The 17,890-nt window shown below is 37.4% G+C and overlaps 1 protein-coding gene across 1 annotated transcript in view; it reads left to right on the top strand.

Moving 5' to 3' along the window:
- The window catches only part of Fbxl17 (F-box and leucine rich repeat protein 17), a 449,288-nt gene that overhangs the window by 31,413 nt on the left and 399,985 nt on the right, over positions 1-17,890 (top strand). Inside the window, 1 exon segment of the mRNA XM_060368269.1 lies at positions 4,041-4,172. Within this exon segment, the coding sequence (XP_060224252.1) occupies positions 4,041-4,172 (132 nt within the window).

The raw sequence follows: 17,890 nt of genomic DNA on the forward strand, positions 1-17,890 counted from the left end.
GATGTTGGATTAGATTTCCTATTACCTAGTTTTTCTGTCTTCTTGCTTTGATAGTCTCATGTTTTGTAGAGTATGTGCTTAAAATGCATCTTTATTAAAAGTACATGGGAAATAATTTTCTTTTTTAAGAACTTAAGTATCTGGAAAGCCACCACCACCACCACTCCAAGTACCCTCAGGCTTACTTAAAATCTCGAGTGCAGATTTCTGTTCTAGAAATACAGCCATTTGGGTTCTGTAGTATTGATTTTGTTTTCCTTTTAACATTGTTAAGAAGTTTGAAGCAACCTTAACCCATTCCTTTGTATGAATGTATGTTTTATTGGAAGCCTGGAGAATCTTCTTTATAGCTAGAATTGTGAAACTGTATGATGGCTTATGGTGATAAGTCTGTTTTGGTCATTTGTGCTAGACACATGGTTGAACCCTTTCAGTTTGGAACATTAAATATATTTTTAAAAGTTTCCCCAGTGCTACAAATATGAACTTTCATACAATCTCAGATTTATCAGCAAAGTGCCTGTGTTCGTAGTTCCAGAATCCAAATTCTGTGCTCTACTCCCAAGTACCAAAACCTGGGACTTATGCTAGCCAGAGAACACCAGTCTTTTGCCATTGTAGACCAAGAGCATGGGCCATGTGGAAAGAAATGGGGAGGTTGTGTGAGGGTTAAAGTAGTATTAGAAGACTTTGAATAATGCTATTTTTATCTTCTTTCAGACACATGTGATCCAATTCAGAGTTCTAGATATTGTTTTGATTCGGCTTTCTTATGCATAAGTTCTAGAAATATACCTCTTCTTTTGATGAATTAAATGGGATTGAAGCTGATATTAATGGTCATAAGGAATAATAAAAGTTATATTTCTAGGTATTTACAATGACGGTAATGTCTCAAATTATGTTTAGATTATGTTATGTACAAAATCCCCAGCTTAGCTCCTGTACTGTACTGGGGTACCTAGTTACCAAGATGTTTTGCTTATATTGTAAAGGGAAGACTAGAGCACAGGTAGATGATGATATAAAAATGAATTCATGTTCTTCATTTCCTAGTCTCCTCTTCTGGTTTCCTCTTCTATGCATGGACTTAGTTTTGAAATCTGGAATTAACTGTGACATAGAAGTATGTAAAGCAGTATTCATGGCTTAAAGTGTTTGTCCACTTTAAAGAAGGCTCTTTAGGGGTGTGGTTGAGTGGTAAAGTACTGGTGTCACACACACACAGCCTTTGTTAAATCTTCAGCACTGGAAGAAATGTCTTAGAGAGCTCTGCACGCACAACTTTGATTAGTATTTTATTCATTCAGAGATACTTAAGGACAAGTAAGGACAAGGACTGAAATCGCATATCATCTCCATAGGCTCAGAAAAGCATTTGACTGTTTACCTTGCCTTCATGACGAAAGCCCTGGAGAAAGTAGTGACAGTAGGAACATAGCATAAAACAATAAAGGCTACAGCCAGCAGGCCTATAGCCAACATTATACCAAATGGGAAAAACAGTATTTCTTATAAAACCTGTAATGAGAAGGATTTCTACTTACCTTAATATATAAAATGGATAAAAACAGGAGAGAAAAAAGTACAAATTATCTTTATTTATATACATCATGATTCTATGCTTAAAGGACCCTATAGACTCTACCAGAAACTCTTAGATCTGATACACATTTTCAATAAAGTTACAGAATACAAAATCAATGTACAAAAGTTAGTAAAAACAAACTCTTTTAGAAAGAAATTAAGAAAAGCATTTTTTAAAAAAACATGCAGGAATAAACCTAACCAAGGAAGTGAAAGACTTTTACAAAGAAAACTTGAAGACACTGAAAAAAGAAATCAGAGAATATACCAGACAATGGCAGGACCTTCCTGGATTAGCAATATTCATGTTATGAAAATGTCTGTATTATCAAAATTAATACACAGATTTAATACAATCCCCATCAAAATTTCAATGCCTTTTTTTTTTTAACGGAAGAAGAAAACACAATCCAAAAGTTCATAAGGAAAAACATAGAACCGATAGTAGCCAAAGAATTCCTAAGGAGAAAGAACATAGTTGGAGGTATTCTAATATTTGACCTCAAAATTCTACTACCCACCTGTTGTGTCAAGATTGCAAAATACTTTTCAGAAAAATGAGGACCAATGAAGAAAGGACCCTGAAATAAATCCACACAGCTCTGACTACCTAATGTTGACAAATTGTCAAACACATACAATGTGTGTATGAGGGGTATGCAAGAGAAGAATGAAGTTAAGATCCATGTCTTTCACACTGTACGGAAAGTCAAGTCACAGTGCATCAAAAATCTTAAACCCCAAAACTGCCAGAGGAAAACAGGGAACAGTTAAAGATAGAGCAAAGAAGGGGACTTTTTGAATAGGAAATAATCCCAAGAATTAATAAATGGGACTACACAAAATTAAGTGTCAGCAGAATGAACAGGCAGCTTGCAAAAGAGATAAAATCTTTGCCAACTATACCTCAGACAAGAGCTAATATCTAGAATGTATGAGAAATGCAAAAATTGAATACTCCCTCTAAAATGAAAAGAAATGAGCTAATGAGACGACAATTCTCAGAAGAAACACAAATAGCCAATAAATATTTACAGAAGTGTTTAGCATTCCTAGCCATCAGGGAAATGCAAATTAAAATAACATCAAGATTCCATCTCACCCTATCAAAAGCAAATCATGGTGAGGATGTGGGGAAAGAGGAGTGTAAACTAGCAAAACTTTCTCAAAAGTCTATATGGAGGTTTTGCAGGGTAATAAGAACAGGTCTGCTGTAGGCCCTGGCCATCCCACTTCTCAGCACATAGTCATAGGGCTCTGCATCCTACTACAGAGATACTTGGGCATTCACATTTATTACTACTTTATTCATTATAGCAAGGATATGACACCAGCCTAGATGTCTATTAGCAGATGAATGGATAATAAAAATATGGTACACACAGTGGAACTTTGCTTAGCTGTAAAAAAAAAATGAAATTTGCAGGAACAATATATGGGTCTTTAAATTATTAAATTATTTCTTCAAGCAAATCGACCCAGACACAGAAAGACAAAGATGCCACATTCTGCACATTCTGTCTTAAGTGCGAATCTCAGCTGTTAATTGTTAATACACACACACACACACACACACACACTCGGGGTTGGGGGAGAGGCAGACAGAAAGAGGAGAAAGAGCCAGAAATAACAAAGAAACAGAGACAGATGGGGGCTGGCGGGTGCAGAGGAGTATGGGCAAAGATTGAGAAATTTGAAAGGAGATCAAGTGAGAGGGCAGCTCTTCTGAGGAAGAAGGTGAGGACAAGAGGGAACATGTGACAGGAAAGCAGAAAGGAGGCAAAGGAAGCTGAAGAGACATGTGGAAGAATGGGAAAAGGAAGTGAGTGGGGAGGAGACTCAACCAAAACAAATTTTGCTTGAAAATACCATAGTGAAACAGTACTTTGTCTGCTAATTTAATGAGTACATTAATAAAAAGGATACTCAAAAGAGATAAACCTCTATGCAGTCATTAATCAAAGCTAATTGTCTACATGTTGGTATGTATTTCAGTCTCTTTGTATATGTGCATGATTATATAAATACACACATTTTGCTTTGAAATGTGTATACATTTTCATATTTTTACTTTTAGGATATTCCACGTTTTTTTGATATTCAGTTTTTAATGGCTATATAATATTGATTTTTATGAGTATGCTGCAATTTAGGTTCCCCCACCTACATACACTGTTAAGACTTTAGTAAAATAAAAATGTGAACTTAAAGCTGTTAAGTCTATTTATGTTGGTGTTCTGTGATGCAGTTAAAAGAATTATGTTAAAAAGGAGATGGTTTATAAATTACGTAGTTCTATGTTATTAGTTGCCCTTGTTGTTTTATGTCATTTTAAAAGTAATTTACAAATCATTCTTTAACTTTGGTATGGCTTCTTTAAAATGTTACAAAGAAATCTCACTATGTTGCTCTTGTTATTTTCTGAGCATTGAACCAAATCTCTTTGTTTACAGCTGGGCTCAAAATGCAGAGAACTGAAAGATATCCATTTTGGCCAGTGTTACAAGATCTCCGATGAAGGCATGACTGTCATAGCTAAGGGCTGCCTGAAGTTACAAAGGATATACATGCAGGAAAACAAATTAGTAAGTGCTCCTTTCATTCAGCCTGCTCACTTGCTTCCTGCCCTTTGAATTCTTTGTATTGTGTTGACAAATTGTCTTTTGTTACTGAGTGGCAAATACTCCTTCCTCATTGAAAAGCAGAAATCTCCAAACTGTTTATATTGTGGCTCTATAAGGGAATAGATGCTTTTGTATGGTGCTGGGCTTTTATACTTTCTCCATTATTGTATGCTGCTGTGTTTTAAAGAAATCTGAGAGTGAATAATTCAGTAATATTGGAATAGATAAAAGTTGTTAGCAAAACCTGTCTGTTGGAGTTTCTGTTGTTCCTTTAGGAATTATGATAATTCTAGTTTAGGGATATTTATTGCCCAGAAATGTTTACATTCATAAATAGAGCTTTTCCTTAGAATGGTGAAAAGATAGGGTCTAGTGTGTTTGGTCCAATCATCTTGATAATTACAGGTTTTGCATTTTAAGCACATGCATATGTTTCTTACAGTGTATTAATGCAGCACTCAGTTGTTGTTGGGATGTGGTCACATAAGAGCCATTGGTTTTTTTGTATCCATAAGACTGTGCAGTCATCATGAATATCTAATTATATATATATTTTTTTAGCTCAAGCTCTACTCATTAGTTATTGCTCTTCATTTTCCCTTTCTGTAGCACCTGGTAACTGCTAATTTATTTCCTGTTTTTATGAATTAGCCTATTTTCTATGTTTTGTAGTAACATAATCACATAGTATGCATTCTTTTATGTCTTTTTTAAAAAGTTTTATCTGTGCTGTAGCTTGTACTTGAATTTCAGTCCTATTTATGGCTAAAACTCAAAGCCATTTAATTTTAACTGATAGGGATATCATAAACAGAAAATGTTATTACTGGGGAGTAGCTAGTGAGAATTTCCAGTGCTGAAAAGAACAGATTTATAAAACAGACTTGCTTTTAAACTTGCATCTCAAAATGTAGACATTTTTGTTGCCTTTTTCAATTTGAAAAATTTTTGAATTACACAAATTGAGATTATAATATTTTTATCCCCCTTTCTCTGTCCAAACCCTCCTATGTACCCTCCTGACTCTCCTTCATATTCATGGCCTCTATTCACTAATTGTTATTGTATGCTTGTATGTTTCTAAATACAACTTGTTCTGTTTGTATAGGTATTTGTATGTGTGTCCTCAGGGCTAAGCACTTGGTATTGGATAACCGGCTGGTGTGCTCTTGCCTGGAGAAGACCGCCTCTCTCACTCCCAGCTTTCCTCATTTGTCTGTAGTTCTTTGTGTAGGGTGGAGGCCTCATGGTTTTCCCCATCTAGTTAGTTTGGCACATCTATTGGTGTCATCATTGTTCAGCTCATGCTTGGGCAGTCACATTGGGAAAACTTTATGGGTCTAGTTTCTGATGTTACTAAGAGACACAATCTTACAGCAAATTGCTGACCCTCTGTCTCTTACAATTGTTACATGCCCTCTTCTGCAATGTTGCCTAAGCCTTAGGTGAGGGAATGTTTTCTAGATGTAGCAATGGGAACTGGGCTCATAGTTGCCTTTTGATTGGTTGAGGATTTTTTTTTATGGTCTCTCTCTATCCTTGCAAAGAGAAGTTTCCTTGATGAGGCGTGAAGATTGCATTTATCTGTGGATGTAAGGGCAAGTGTTTATAGATTATTGTTGGGGTTTATGCAGGTTTAGTAAATTTGTGACTGGAGATTCTTGACCCATAACATGGATTTCCCTTGCACTGAGTAGTTAGCTAGGTCTCCTGCACCAGACATGGTTGGTCTCCCTTTTACTGATGGGGTTTTCCAGTGAGATCTAGGGTCACCACCAAGGTGTATGTGCCAGCACTGCACCCGCGGGTCATGCCATGCTGCCATTGATGTGCCATCTAGTGTTGTGAGTTGGAAGAACTGTTGGCTGCCTCCTCCCTTTGGAGCTTTCTTGGTGCTTTCTGGCACCACAGATGTTAGTCCTCAAGGAGGGCCCAATTGTTTTTAAAGTGTAATAAAGTACCCAAAATGTGTGAGCTTCAGTTGTGAAAGGGGTTTTGAAGCATCACCTTAAGAATTGAAGCCCTATGAATTAAAATTAAGTGCTTTTATTACCACAAAATATGCGTTTACCTTGAAAATACACAGCAAAGGACCGGACCCCACAGTTCTCTTTAAAGTTAGTATGCATGTAATCACTTGAGGGTGCATGAACTTAGGTTTTCTGGGCTAGATAGACTGACATTTCGTTTTTTCACTTGTATTGTGACCCTCAGAAAATTACTGACGTCATTAAACCTCATTACACTATATTTGCTAATGGTGTTATATTGATATTTGTCTTTCAGGTTATACTTGAAGATTAAATGACATAATAATACTCTGAAATTATTTAGTGCAGACTCTGACTCATAAGACACACTAGAAGCCTAAGGTAGTTCATATTTTATCATAAATGAATTCCTTAAGCTTTGCTATCCATGGTACACAGCATAAACTAAAGATTATTAATCCTGTCTTAAACAGTTTCTAGTTATGAAAGCATAGAGAAAGAAGTGTTTCTGTGGCCACTGTAGGATTTACTAATGGCTTTTCAAAGGCAGTGCTGCCCATGCCGAGAGGTTATGCTTTATTTTCTTACTAGTTTTGTCCATGTTGTGTTACATTGAAAATGTGCCATATACTTAAATCCAAAGGAAATCAGATCTGGATTTAGTTTTTATTTCATGGGGGGATTTAAAGTGTTTTGATAAACCCTAAAGAGAAGCCAACGTAATTCTCATTAACATTCTTAGAAGAAAATTCAGAACACATTGAGCTCTGTTGGACGATTGAATCCCCGATAACTAACTGCCCACAGGACTTAACATGTTTATGTAATGAAGTGAAATATGTAAGTAGCCAACTGTTTTCATTTTGACGAGTGTATTGGTCATTTGCCAATTTTATTATCTACTAATAGAGGAACACGGTGTCAGAAAGGATGCTGGGAGAGTTCGACCTGTGCTTTGACCAGTCAGTATTCTGCTCTCTTAACTGAATCTCCGAGAGACTGTTAGAGCCCCGCATAGTCCGGATCATTGCAGTTAATTGGTTTTGTGGCTGCCAGCAGTTGCCTGAGCCTACATCTTTCATGTTATGCCTTGGCCTTTAGGTGGCAGCATTGTCTTGGAATATGTTTCCCTGCTACAGCTTTTCATCCTTGTTGCAGCTATGAAGATGTAATACTTACACAGTTTCTGCTGATGTGAGGCTTCATTTAAAATTTTGTGTTTTAGGTGGCATTAATGGGATATTTCTTTTCTGTGGCATATGAAATACTGATTACATGAAGAATGCTACAAGTTGAAATTGCCTTTGTATGTGAAGCAGAGACTTGAATATTTTTATTTGTGGTTTCAATTTAAAGTAGAATAAATTTTAGAGTTGGAGAGGGATTTCTGTGTTTATTAGAAGCTTATCATATGGAAAATTATGACAGTGATTTGACATTTAATGTATTATGAGCTATGTCAAAAACTGAGGAATGCTTCATTGTAGACTCTTTAAAAAGAGTGAGTTTTTGTTTTACTCATTTTTGAGTGAGACAAATGTTTGCACGGATGCATTTTGCAATTTCTGTAAATCTCATGTGGACTCTAGAAATAGGTTTGAGGAATTCAAGTGTAGTGAGAGTCTATCATATTCCGTCTTTCTGTTTTTTTTTTCCTAGTGGTTACTTTTCAATCTTTTTTGTGTGGTTTTTGCCACAGAACTATTTTAAAATAATATTTATCTAGAGTATTTTCTTAGTTCACTTCTTCTGCTATAATATAATATCCATGGCTTAATAATTTGTTAAAGTGAGATTAAAAATTTTTTTTGTTATTATTATTTATTACAATTTATTAAATTTGTATCCCGGCTGTGGCCCCCTCTCTCATCTTCTACCCTCCCTCCCCCTTCTTCCCCAAGGCCTTTCCTTCATCCACTGATAGGGGAGGTCCTCCTCCCCTTCCATCTGACCCTAGCCTATCAGGTCTCATCAGGACTGGTTGCATTGTCTTCTTCTGTGGACTGGCAAGGCTGCACCCCACAGGGGTGCCATTGAGAGCCTGCCATTGAGTTGATGCCAGAGATAGTCCCTGCTCCCCTTACTAGAGACCCCACTTGGACACTGAGTCTATGGGCTGCATCTGAGCCGGGGTTTTAGGTCCTCTCCATGCATGGTCCTTGGCTGGGTTATGATTCTCTTCAGGGCCTCCAGGGCTCAGTTTTTAAAGCAGAGATGTATCTGGCATATGGTCCTGGAGGTGGGAAGTCTAAGAGGACAGTACATACAACCTTAGTGCTGTCTTCTCCCATGCAAAGGGTGGAAGGGAGAGAGGATGTGGCAGTGGGAGGAAGGGAGAAGGACACACAGAGCATCAGCGAGCAGTAAGTCTGTGCCCACCACCCAGAATTGTCAACATGATTATAGTTCTTCTTGCGCCTTGACGTAATAAAGAAAGCCAATTTAAATCTTTGTAGTTTTGCATTGTTTTTTCTCCCATTGTCTCATTCCAGAGGCAGCTCTAATAGTGACCTAAATTAAAAAAAAATATTTTAATGTTCACATGGATAAAATGGAGTTTCCTTGTCTTCACATGTAATTTATATTTGTTGTCATAAGCCTAAGTATCTGATCCCACAATATATTTTCAGTGTGTACTTGGTGTTTAGTTAAATTGTTGAGTTCTAGCCACACAGACTGTGTAATTCTTTTTATCTGCCAGTGGTATGTCATGTGTCTCCTGCTTACCTATTCCTAAGTTGAAGGCACTTGTATTGTTGCCATAGGCAGTATTGCAGTCAGATCTACATGTAAGTCACTGCTCATGTGAAAGAGCTTCTGTGGGTCTGGTCAATGGTACCAAGACAAGCTCGGTGTTGTTTATCTAGTAAGTGCTAGGCCACTCTCATTAATTTAAGTGCTTCAGAGCTGTGCTTTTTGCTAATAATGGCTTGCCATTTCTTTTGAGGGCAGAGAATATCTAGTCACCATTTTATCCTTCCATTTTCAAGAGTGGGCATAAAACAGATTGAGTAAATATTGGCTTAGTGGCATATGGGTTACTTCTGATTGAACATACCATTAAAATGTATTTATTTTAATACTTTGGGAATGCATTTTAAAAAAAGGTACATTTAAGCAAGTAAATAATAGGTTTATGGTTGAAAGATGCAGAATAAATAGTTTTTAACTTAAAAAAACAAGTAATTGTTAAAATTTAGTTGCTTTACCAGTGATGTAATTTTTGTGCTGTTTTTTTGCCTAGCCAAGTTGCCCAGTAAAGTTGGGGAGTATTTGGAGGGGCGGCACATGTAGTTCTAACAACATGGAATATAGAATTCTGGCAGAATTATGCTAACTTTTATATTCTGTTTATTTTGTTGACATATTTAAAAGAGCAATATAATTAAAAGTAGAAATTACTTAACAGATTAACTCCACTCTAAGAACTTTGAATTCCTATGTTTCTGTAAGGGTGTCTTTTATTTACCAGATAACTTGTTGACGTAAATGCATTTATCCTATCACTTTAAATGCATAGGAAAACAAGAATGAGTGTGTGTTTCTTTCTACCCCGTGTGCCGGTGTTGTATTGGTGGGCAGCCAGTGATTTGCATAATAGCTAAGTAACTTTTCTTGGTACTGCATTATTTTCTTGCCTTGCAGATTTATTTGCCTAATTATATTTGTTTAGTAATATTTAAATTAGTGTATGAACTCGAGGGACTCGTCAGTTGATGATGGCAAGTTCCTGGATGCTAGCAGAGCCTCAGAGGAATCTAGCTGAGTGTTCGGAGCTTTGATAGTGACAACCCAAGGTGGAAATTGCACTGTGGCTTATTCTCAAATAGGACACTTCAAATACTATTTTTAAATTCTGTTTCTAAAATAATTTTTGTGTTTTAGATAATAATTTTAGATTACTCCCTTGAGTTTATAATTCTCAGTTAAATAGTAAATCCTAGTTGTTGGAGGTCCTCCACGTGTGTTTCTACATGGTTTCTTACATGAACTTAAAAATTTTTTATGTTCCTAGGATTGCATATCTTAAGAAATTAGAAAGATGTGAGCAAGTCAAATTATCTCTCAGATACAAGAGTGAAAGTGCTGTCTCTGCTTTGTGCTCAAGAGCTGGCACCAGGAGATAGTGAGTTAAGATAAAGAATCACATCATTAGGCTTGGCAAATAGAAATTTATAAGGCTGGGTGCCAGAGGGATGCTGGGAGTACATTAAGCCTGTCATTTATGGGCACTTGTTTCCCTCAACTACCTTCTAGCTTGCCAGTCAGCAAATGAGATGTATTATTTGGATCTGGGGGGGAAGTTTTGGGTAATGTTTTTCTTTATTCACAGTAATGAGGTGCTAAGGTTTGTAGGTTATCTTAGAGTTAATTTGAGTATTATTTTAGTGATTAGACTTAAAGACAGAAGAATCAGAGCGTTAACTTCTTCTCTTTTTTCTCTCTTCTCCCACACCTTTTCTCCTCTCCTTTAAATTTACTTCTCTAAATGTAGTTTGCAAACTATATTTTAATCTGGTTTACAGATTTTCCATTGTTTTATTATCATTTAAAACAAGTACAACTATGAACACTCTGTGATACTTGGTCTTCTGACAGAAGCTGTGCAAGTTCCTGTGTGAACCTGTCTGGGTGGCACTGTTGCTCCAGGTAATGCGATTCACCCACTTGTGTCATGCAGGTCGTCTACATTGTTCTTTTTTCTTTTTTGAAATCTTTGCTTTTTAAAATAAAAATTACTTTACTGTAATGAATTTACAAGTGAAATCATTGTGCATCTAGGTTTAGGCAACTGTTCAAAAGAACACTTGCCCAGCCGTAATCTTTACATTAGTGAACTTCTGTACAGTTAGAATAATCATTCTCAAGTTTTGAGGTTTGCAAACTTCCTATCAGTTTCATTTTATGGAGTTATCTATCACAAATGTAAGTGTTGTTTTTATTTCCTCAGATAAGGGGATGAGATGAGAACTGTTACCAAGGCTTTATAGTTCTTTCTGAACTCTTGTTGGTTGGTTTAACTCAGCTGTTCCGGCCTAAACTCCTCTCCAAGCTGACTGATTCAAACTGGCTTCTTTTGGCTTCTGATTGAATTGCTCCACCTGGCCTCTAACTCTGGCAATATGCTTTAATTTTCTGACTCCTTCTCCTTCTCTGGCTTGGTCTGTCTTCACCTGTGTCTAGCTTGTTTTCTCTACAACCTGTCTCTGTGAAACTGTCTGATTTAAAAAAACAAAACAAGACAACAAACAACAACAACAACAACAAAAACCTCTTTCTTCCAGTGTTCCTCTGAAGTGGCCTCTCTTTCCTGTCCTGTTCTCATGAGAGCTGGGCTTGCTGACTCATTCTATCAAGTCTTTCTCTGATTTGTCACTTGGTCTGACCCTCAATTAGACTGCACTTTTCAAACATGGCTGGTTCCTTCTATAAACTAACCTCACTTTCATTGTTTGGGATTAAAGGTCTGAACTAGGGGTTTGTTTGTATTCCAACCAGATCATACTGTAATCCAGAGAGTGTCTGCTTTCCAGCCAGAACACATAGACCTAGAAGGTTTTTGGATATGATCTCTTGCCAGAGCAGTCATGTTGGTGGATTAAAATTCCTCTACACACAAATAAGGATAAAAGACCACAGCCAAGGTGAAATTAGAAAAACAATTTTTTTATTATTCTTCATATTAACCTTTATGCCTGCATTCTGTCCATCATCACCTCATATTACCCTTTTTATTCTTCTTAATATATAGTATATTATGCTATAATTATAGCTGTTATATTATTTCATCGGGTAAGATCTGCATATGCCAGAAATATGTTTATTTTCATTTTTATTTTTGAGATTGGGTCACCTCACTTAATATTATAGTTTATATTTATTCTCCTTAATACATATTCTGTTATACCCATAATTAAGTTGTTTACATCTATGTACGTTTACATTATAGGCTAAGATGTGCATATGCAGGAGAATATGAGATCTTTTTCTTTCTGAGATTAGGTGACCTCATGTAATAGTATACATTATAAGGCCATCCACTTTCTTGAAAATTCCCTGGTTTTTCTTTTTCTTTATAGTTGAATAATATTCCAGATCTTTATTATTCACTCTGCTTTTAGGTTGTTTCCATTTACTGGCTGCAGTGAATGAATCAGCGTGTTCATGAATAAAGATGTGCCTGTTTCTGACCATAGATGCAAATATTCTCAACAGTACAGCTGCAAACCAAATCCAGGAACACGTTAAGATGACATATATTATGGGCTTCATCTTGGAGGGGCATGAGTGGGTCAGCATATGTAAACCAATAACTGTAGCACTGCATAAACAAAGTTCCACAAAGCCACCAGCTTGATACTGTAAGGCATCTGACAGAATTTAGCTTGCTTTTGTGATAAAAGTCCTCCAGATGGTAGGAATAGATGGAACAGACCTCAAAATAACAATGGTTGTATATGACAAAGACTGTGTTTCTTTAAAATCAGGAATGAGACAAGGATGCCCACTCTTCCCTCTTGTTCAGTTTAGTGCTTGAAGTATTATGTATAACAATTAGATAAGCAAAATAAAAAAGAGGGTAAGCATAGGCAGGGAAAAAGCCACATTGTCAGTATTTACAGATGATATGGACTTGTACTTAAGGGATTTTGATAGAACTTACTGGAAAATTCTTAGATCTAATGAACACTTGCATAAATTACATAAAAGTCAATATAAAAATGCAGTAGCCTTCATTTATACCAACAGTGTTCTTAGAGAAAGAAATTAGAAAAAATGTCTAATTTATAGTAGTTTAACAACAACAACAAAAACCAAAGAAGAAACCAACATCAACACACCTAGATATAGCCTCAGCCAAAGAAGAGAAAGGCCTCTGTAATGAAAACTTGACGACACCGAGTGAAGAAGGGAGGGACTGTATGAGAGAACTTAAGGACTTCCCACTGTTCCTAGATTGGCAGAATTAAAAGTGTGAAAATTGCTCTAGTACCAAAATTATTTATAAATTTAGTGTAACACACACGTCTTAGACTGTGTTACTATTTCTGTGATGAAACACCATGACTAAAGCAACCCAGTGGGGAAAGTGTTTGTTTGACTTACACTTCCATATAACAGTTCATCATCATAGAAAGTCAGATCAGGAACTCAAGCAGGGCAGGAACCTGGAGGCAGGAGCTGATGCAGAGGCCGTGGAGGAGTGATGCTTACTGGCGCATGTGTGTGTGTGTGTTCGTGTGTTCTGGCATGTTCAGTGTGCTTTCTTACATAATCTAGGACCAACAGCCCTACAGTGGACACGTCCAGAATGGCCTGGGCCCTCCCACATCAGTTACTAAGTAAGAAAATACCCTATTGGCCGGCCTGCAGCTGTCTTCTCAGGCGTTTTCTCAATTGAGGTTCCCTTCTCAGGTGACTCTAGCATGTGTCAAGTTGACATAAGACTAGCCACTACAATATGTCAAAGTTCTGCTGTCATATTTCACAGATCTCGAGCAAAAGCTCTAGAAATTACACGGACTCAAAAACGTCCACACCTAGCTGGAGCAATCGTAAGCGGTAACAACACGTGTACTGTAGGGCTCTGGTGGTGAATACAGCCCAGTTGTGGCACAAACACACACAGGTGGACAAGTGAAACAGAACACATGATGTAGAAATAAACCAACGGAGTTATTGCCACCTAACTTGCCAGAGGAGGCAAAAACACACAGTGGGAAAGATCGCTTATTCAACAAATGGTGCCGGCAAAACTAGGTATCTACCTGTAGAAAACTGAAACTGCTCATGTCTTTCACCTTGTACAAAATGAATTCAAAATGGATCAAAGACTTTAATTTAAAACCCTAACCACTGAAATTAAACAGAAACATGGAGAGTGCTTTGAGGATAGCGGGATAGGCAAGAGCCTTCTGAGCGGAGCTGAGAAGCACCACAGCTGCCCTCGTCTCAGCGGCTAGGACTCTATCCTATGTGTAATGACACCAGAACATTTTTGCACAGTCAAGGAGACAGCAGAGATGACCCACAGTATGGGGGAGAATCTTTGCTAGCTATGACCCAGAATTTACAAGAATCTAAGAAATTAAATGCCATGGAAATAAACTGCCTATCAACAAATGAGCTGATGATTTGAACAGTTTTTCGAAAGATGAAATATAAAAAGCCTGTGACTAGAGGGAAACTCAAATAACTACTTTGAGATACTATTTTTATCTGAGCCAGAATATTCTTTCAAATATTTGAAGGAAATTATGAAAGCTATCTTTAGATTGTGTATGTGTGCGTGTGAGTGCACATGTGTGTGTGTGTTTTAGGTGCATGTATGTCTGTAACCAAGTGCATGCCTGGTATGTGAGAAGGCCAGTACAAGACATTGATAATCTGGAACTGGAATTAAAGATGGTTGTAAGCCCACATTTGGCTAAGGCTGAGGATCTGGCTTGCTTCCATGTATGTGGACCTATCTGCATTGCCCACGTGGCATGCTGGGGTTGGCTACCCAGAGGCTATTTAAGCTGTGGGCTGGCTTTCCCCAGGGTCAGATGATTGTTCAAGGTTCCTGAATAAACTGCATTGAAAAAAGAAAAAAGAAAAAAAGATGGTTGTGAGCCTCCCTGTTGGTGCTAGGACTTGAACCTGGGTCTGTGACAGAGCAGCCAGTACCCCTTACTGCTGCCAGATATGTAGCCTCATTCTTCATAATTTAAAAACTTTGTTATGATTTTCTTCCTCTTATATGCTCTAATAGTTTTGTAGAACCAATTATTAGGGAGTGAATGACCCAAACAGCACATAAACAGGTATTTTGAGTAGAATAATGCTTCCTTCTTTCCCTGTCCTTCCTTCCTTCCTTCCTTCCTTCCTTCCTTCCTTCCTTCCTTCCTTCTTTCCTTCCTTCCTTCCTTTTTGAGAATAAAATGGCTTTTGGATAACTTGGAGAGAAAATACTGATTTTGGCACACTGTACTGTTTATCCTTTAATTAATTGAAGTGATAATCTTTGCATAGCTTTTCTCATAGTTAGTCCAAGTGTGTATGGGTCATCTTCCTCATATTTTACGATCTATTGGAAATGATCCCATTTAATTAATATGCTTTGAATTATAATGGTTTTGTTTATAAGGACATAATGATGCTGATTGCTGGTAGCATAAGAATTTGAGCATTTTCCATCTAATGCTCTCCGTTAATAAGTAATTTTAGACTCTTTGGTGCGTTTTTCTATTTTCTTTGGTTAACTTTTTAGACCTGGGTACTTTCCCTTTCTGTAAATTCTTGGATCTTGCTTTAGCTGTTGTAGAAGGTAACTTTTTCCTTATGTCTGAATCAACTTAAAGCTACTGTGATGCCTATCCTGCAATCCTGAGATTCCTCATTGTGTATGTGTAATGCTGATTGTTCATATGTGTTCATTATAGTACTGTTCTACATGTATATTACTTTTGCCTGCTTATTGTTGGTCAAGCACTTCTTCCCACCTTTTTAAAGTTAAGAAAAGCTCTATTTCTTCATCAAGAAAAAGAAGATGTTATTTTAACTTTGAGCAATTTTAGAGGATCTTTAAACTTCCTACACTTCTTTCAGTGCATACCTGATAATGATCTGTTTATTCTTTGTGTATGAGTTAGAGAAGGAGAGGCATTTATATTTAAAATTTAAATGTAAAAATGTTTTAATGGAAGTTGATGAATTCTTAGTAAAATAGGATCAAAATAAGTTTTCTCATTTAAAGATGATTGCTAGCAATTTCTCAAAGATCCTTATACTCAGGGCAGTATTTAAATAAGACTGCTGGAATTTATTTTCAGCCCTAACTTATTCTCATAGCAAATTAGTATGAGAACATATATTTTTAACAGTTAATTGGTTTCCTTTGTGAATATGTGCATTGTTTTAGGATATCTTTTTGTTATTAGGCCACGAAGGCAAAATGTGCTAAAATCCTAAAAAATTGGTGATTTTATTTGCTACTAAAGAGCTGCTTGACAGCTGTCTCAAGTTCAAATAAGGGTTTGAAACTTTTTCCTTTAAGGTTTAGAGTTGAGATTCAATACATTGTATCCTTTGTGTTGTCCTGGAAAGGGATTTAAACAAACTGTCTTTTGCACTTGTTGAATATGTATTTCATAGTAACTGCCATGAAGTTTGCAGCAGTTAAGAAGATGAAGAACCAAAGATAAAAGATACACATTCAAGAAGGCTTGGTTTCACAGTTGCGCATAATCCTTTCTGCTGTCACTGGTACCCTAACCCTGTACCTACCAGAACAAAAGCAACTGAATTGAAAATTGTGGGAGCCAGGGCACATTCTGTTGGCAACACATCGCATGGCCCATAGGCGTTGTCAGGTCTCAGTTTGATGCCCTTTATTCTTTCTGACAGATGTGAGGTAGGGTCTATGAGGGGGAAGTCATTACTAGAGAGAGGGCAGTGTCAGATCAAAAGTAACTAGTGATCAAACAAGGTAAAGGGCTGTGGAAAATAGGCTCTCTTTCTGGCCTCAACACCTGCCTGATCACTGAAGGGAATAGTTCTTCTGTGTCACGGCAAGTTGATTTTCTTTGATTACAGTGAATTACTGGTCAGGGCGGAAGCTTAACTGCAGTACAGAAGGGCTTTGCTTCCTAGTTCGTGGGCAATTTGAGTGTTTAAATTTTTTATTTCTATTACCTAGCTATATATAGAAGTCATTTTCTGTTGAACAGCACGATGAAAGTATAGCTCCTTATAGATGCTCACATTGTTGTCACCGTGTGCTTAGTGACAGCACTGTAAAACATGTCTCAGTGTCCTTGGGTTCTAAGGCTACCACACTCTTCATTTCTGCAGCATTGAATTTTAGTTTTTTTTTTTTAATTTTTCATCAATTACACTTTATTCATTCTGCATCCCCCCATAAGCCCCTCCCTCCTCCCCTCCCAATCCCATCCTCCCTCCTCCCTCTGCTTGCATGCCACTCCCCAAGTCCACTAATAGGGGAGGTTCTCCTCTCCTTTCTGATCTTAGTCTGTCAGTTCACATCAAAAGTGGCTGCATTGTCCTCTACTATGGCCTGGTAAGGCTGCTCCCCCCCAGAGGGAGGTGATCAAAGAGCAGGCCAATCAGTGAATTTTAGTTTTAATCAGATCACTTATGTGATTTTAATGGTGGACACAGAGTACATGCTGGAGAGGTTTGGCACATAGCAGATGCCTTCATAACGAATCTTGGACTATTGCCTCACTTAGTAATTTATAACAAGTGCACCTATGAGCTTACATTTCATTTTAGAACAAGCAGTCCCCATCATGTTAGCTGTGAGTGTGTGTAGAGCTTTTACTAGTGGGACTTTGTATGCATGCTCTAACTTTGTCATCACCTCCTACCCACAGCCGGGAATCCCCACTGTGCCGTGTGTCAGGCTGACACTTGGGCGGAGTTCCAAGCATCCCAGCTAAATGTTGTCTTTACCTTGCTTTCCTCCTCTGATCTTCCTACTCTGCATTTCAGGCTTTAGGTGGTCATGACATTTTGTCATCAAGTTGTGGAAAGGGAAATTGCTTGAAATTGCTTATTTTCAGTCAGAAGGGTCCCTCATTGCCTTAAAAAGTAACACTTGGCCTGGCCTGCGGTGGGTATCTGTGTTTGTCTTTGAAGTTTTGTGTTTGGCTTGGATGTATTTACATATCAAATCCTTTACAC

Source organism: Meriones unguiculatus, chromosome 15 (assembly GCF_030254825.1).
Source record: "Meriones unguiculatus strain TT.TT164.6M chromosome 15, Bangor_MerUng_6.1, whole genome shotgun sequence".
NCBI classification, from domain to species: Eukaryota; Metazoa; Chordata; class Mammalia; order Rodentia; family Muridae; genus Meriones; species Meriones unguiculatus.